The sequence below is a fragment of the Fukomys damarensis genome, unplaced genomic scaffold, assembly GCF_012274545.1.
Source record: "Fukomys damarensis isolate Sample0158 unplaced genomic scaffold, DMR_v1.0_HiC HiC_scaffold_4, whole genome shotgun sequence".
Lineage (NCBI taxonomy): Eukaryota > Metazoa > Chordata > Mammalia > Rodentia > Bathyergidae > Fukomys > Fukomys damarensis.
The window spans coordinates 37,445,061-37,449,252 of NW_022900916.1; the positions used below are offsets into that span (position 1 = coordinate 37,445,061).

The 4,192-nt window shown below is 38.0% G+C and overlaps 1 protein-coding gene across 11 annotated transcripts in view; it reads right to left on the reverse strand.

The window, feature by feature from the left end:
* Nrf1 (nuclear respiratory factor 1) overlaps positions 1-4,192 on the reverse strand; it is a 135,767-nt gene that overhangs the window by 31,141 nt on the left and 100,434 nt on the right. For 10 of the 11 annotated variants that reach the window (XM_010633490.3, XM_019208855.2, XM_033757775.1 and 7 more), the window contains one exon: positions 1,172-1,296. In XM_010633490.3, the coding sequence (XP_010631792.1) occupies positions 1,172-1,296 (125 nt within the window). Of the gene's footprint in view, positions 625-1,171; positions 1,297-4,192 lie in introns of all 11 variants that reach the window. The other variant, XM_033757786.1, reaches the window with a different exon arrangement.

Sequence of the window (4,192 nt, forward strand, 5' to 3'; positions counted from 1 at the left end):
TTTTTTTTTTTTTTTTTTTTTGCTTTTTGTAAAAGAAAATGATTCTCAGAAGTCATAATTGCTCTGCATTTCCTATGTTAATTCTTCTCTAGCAGAACAGAAGAACTTTTCCCCCTTTACTTCTAGTGGTATTTTGTTGTTGTTTGTTTCTTTTTTGATTTTTTTGCAAAGACTTTTTGTTTTTTTTTTGGGGGGGTACCAGGGATTGAACTCAGGTCCTTAGGGACCGCCATAAAAAGGGGTGGGGCTAGGAATGTCTCTTTCAGCCACTAATACCATGAAGGAACTCTGTGCCTAAATAAAAAGTATATATTTTATTTATTCACTTTCTAGGTTATAAAAGCTACAATTTCCTCCCAAACTACAGAGCACTTAATTTGTCTTGCTTAATTATACATACAAGAAAAATCACAGAGTCTCACAGATCAGGGCTGGTCCTCCTCTGTGACCCAGACTTCTGAAGTACTTCCCTGGGCAGCCCAATTCTTGGCCACTGACTCCGAGAGCTTGCTGAAGTGGCTCCAAAGAGCTGGATTGGAGTTGTAAGTTTTTGCCACCAAGTGTCTATGAACTTTATCCCTTTTGTTTACTGGGATATTCACCAATATCCAGGAAGTCAAAGAGCTGGGAAAGAAGGGGTGGTGGCATGTTACTGGCTAAATCCAGGTGTCTTCAGTGAGGCCACGTACAACAGGAAGGAGAACCCACAGGAAAAGCACCTTCATCACAGCCTGCTGCCTGACCCTGGGGACAGGTATGTGGTGGTGCCTTTCTGAAGAGAGTAGTGAACCTTCCACCCACCAACAGCAGAGTCTCCGATATAGTACAGACACTGATCTACCCTGCCTCACAGGAGGGTAAAGGACAAAATGTGTCCTGTAGCAAAGTTTGAAGTACCTCTCAGCAACCAAGTCTTGTCACAGCAAAATCAGCACTTTCTAAAGAAGTCCTTCAATTAGGTAGCCATTAGCATGGCATTTTCCTTTAGAAAACCTCATCTTCTTCTAGTGAAAAGAATTAGAAGCTCCTAAAATTTTCCTAGGCATTAAAAGCTACCCATGAAGAAAAATTCCAACCAGGCTCAACCTCTTGCTGGTTTGTTGCCAGCCAAGTCAGGAAGATTTAAGTGGAAACAGGCAAGAAATTCAATAAAATATTTATGCTCTCTTACCATTAGCATCTTGGACTCCAGTAAGTGCTCCGACAGCTGCTGCGGTTTCCCCAGACAGGACGATCTGTCCCCCTCCTTGTAAGGTGGCCTCGGCCAGGGTGGCGACAGCATGGGCAGCAGCTTCGCTGTGGGTACAGGGACAGGAGATAGGGGGATATGCAAGATGCATACAGGTATAGTGCTGTAGCCAGGAAAACTGTCTTTCCTTGGATCTATTTACTGGCTCCATGGTTGTGAGCCTACAGGCAAATACTTGATAGCAGTGCTAACAAACGAAGTCAGGAGTAATTTAAAATAATAATAAACAGGCAGAAAAATTTTAGGCCTTGCATATTTATGAAGCTAATGCAAAATTTTCTTTAAACGTAGGTGATGAATGTTTGAGGATAGGGGTTTGTATCAGTCTCTCACTATCACTATCAACTGAGTGCTTGCAAGCCGTAGTGGAAGCTCTGATCTATATCCACATTGCAAAGCCACTGTGGTTGTCAATCACAAGGTTTTCTTTTCCCTTTATGGTAACATTAGCTGGACCATCAGAGACTGTCCTTTTTAGTCAAGGACGGATAAGACTGTGAGACGAAAGCAACCTGGACTTGCTACTTAATTAATATTAAATAATAACAATTTAGTTTATATTCATTCTTTCCAAATACAAAGTAATGGTTGACAAATCTCCTGAAAAGTCCAACTCTTCCTGAATATGTAAGGCAGGGCTAAAAATGAAGACTTAACATTTAAAATCATCACTATAAGCCTAAACTTCTCGCCTCCCAAAATACAGTGAAATAATAAATCTTCTTTCACTGCAAAGCAAACACTGTAGAACAGAAAGACATTAACCATTTGTTTAGAGGGAGTACTATTCTAGCATTCTGTCCCATTTTTTTGTTTCCTTGCTATATACTTTTGTGATATGCATATTTAGTTTTCTTGATTCTATGATGCTACAAACTACAGTAAGTTCCCAACTAATGATCATTTGAGTTGTGAACTTTCACAGATATGAACAGATCTCACATTAGGAACATTCACAGATGAGAACAAATCATGGAAGTAGCTCAGTGTCTGCTGTGCATTTACTGTACAGTGCCATAGAACAATAGTACAGTGCTAATCAGAACCCAGGATGTCCGGAGGTAAGAAGAAAAGCAGTGGTGATGTGGAGGGGACTGCTATATGTGCAAATCAATAACCATGGAAACAAAAGCGAAAATACAGCTTAAGGTTTACTTTGTTGGACGTACAAACGAATCGAACTCACATTTTCCTAGAACAGAACTTATTCATAGGTTGGGGATTTTAAGATTTTTACAGTGTTGGGTTTTACATTTAGGTCTTTGGTCCATTTTGAATTTGATGTTTGTAAACGTTGTTAGGTAAGGGTTCAACTTCATTCCTGTGCATGTGGATATTCAGCTTCCCCAGCACCAATCCTTGAAGGCTATTTCTCATTGGGTAGTCCTGGTACTGCTGTCATCAACCAGTTAACCATACACAGGAAAGTTTATGTTTATTCTATTTGACTGGTTTATATGTCTGTATTTAAGCCAGTACCATACTGTTCAATTACTGTAACTTTGTAGGAGGTTTTGAAATCAGAAATGTGAGTTCTTCAGTTTTGCTTTTTTTCAACATTATTTTGTCAATTTTCAGCCCACTGATATTCCAAATTAATTCTAGGATGGGGTTTCCTATTTCTACAAACAATATTGGAATTTTAAAGAAGTGAATCTGTAGACTATTTTGAGTGTATAGATATCCTAACAATATTAATCTACTGACCTGCATATGGCTTCTAATTACTATCTAGTGTTATCTTTTGTGTAAATATAGTCTTTTTTTTTTTCCTTCCTGGAATTGGAGATTGAACGCAAGGCCTTATCACTGAGCTACATCCCCTCAACCTCTTTTATTTTGAGTCAGGGTCTCAATAAATTACTAACTTGCCCAGGCTGAACATGAAATTTGTGACCCTCCTGCCTCAGCTTCTCAGAGTGCTGGGATTATAGGTGTATGCCATACTTAGCTTGTACACATAGGTTTTTTTTTTTTCTTTATCTTTCTCCTTGATTTTTTGTTTTGTTTTGTTTTGTTTTTTGCTTGCACCAGGGATTGAACTCAGGACCTGCACTTGCAAAGCAGGCACAGTTTGTACATATAGTTTTTATAGACTCTTTTCTCATTTAACATTATATTTTTTTCACGTAAATAGCCTGGTATCTCTTTAAAACATTAAAAGCAAAATTGCTAATCTTTTTCCTCCCTTCATTTTTTGACTGTACTGTACTAGAGATGGAACTCAAAGAGTAATGAGAATATCCCCAATCCTTTTTATTTTTTAATTTGAGACAGGGTCTCACTAAACTAGCTAGGCTGGTTTTAAGCTTATGATTTTCCTGCCTCAGCCTCTGGAGTACATAGGATTAAAGGCTCTCACTACTATTCCCAACTGATCTTTTCCTTTGTTAAAGTTGGTTTCCTGAGGAAAGTGCTTCTAGATGGGAGAAAAAAACTCAAAATTTATAAGTTTTCTTTGATTCAATTCAAGGTCATGATTGTATATTTCAAATATATTTGCTTCCTTTATTTAAAAAATTGCAATATGATTGAAGTTGAACAAAAAGCTGAGGATAGCCATAGATTTGACATGAAGCCAGTCAAAAGCTAAGCTTATTCTCTCTGCTTACACACTCCTAGGAGGGAGTTACTCCATACTACTCATAACAGGCACTCAGAACCAGCAGGAAGTCCTGATCCAGAGTTACTACAAAGGTTGTTCTTTGCATTTTTCATGATAGAATTTAACTGTAAAGTGCTTTCTAAGTATTTAATAGAGACAACGTAATGAATAACTACAGTATATATCATGTAGGTCCTTAATTTTAAATTTTTTCTAAGAAACTGGTATCAATAAGTAATATTATGGGCCAGGGATTTAACTCAGTGGTTCCGCCGCCTGCCTTGCAAGCACAAGGTCCCAAGTTCAATCCCTGATACCAAAAAAAAAAAAAAAAAAAA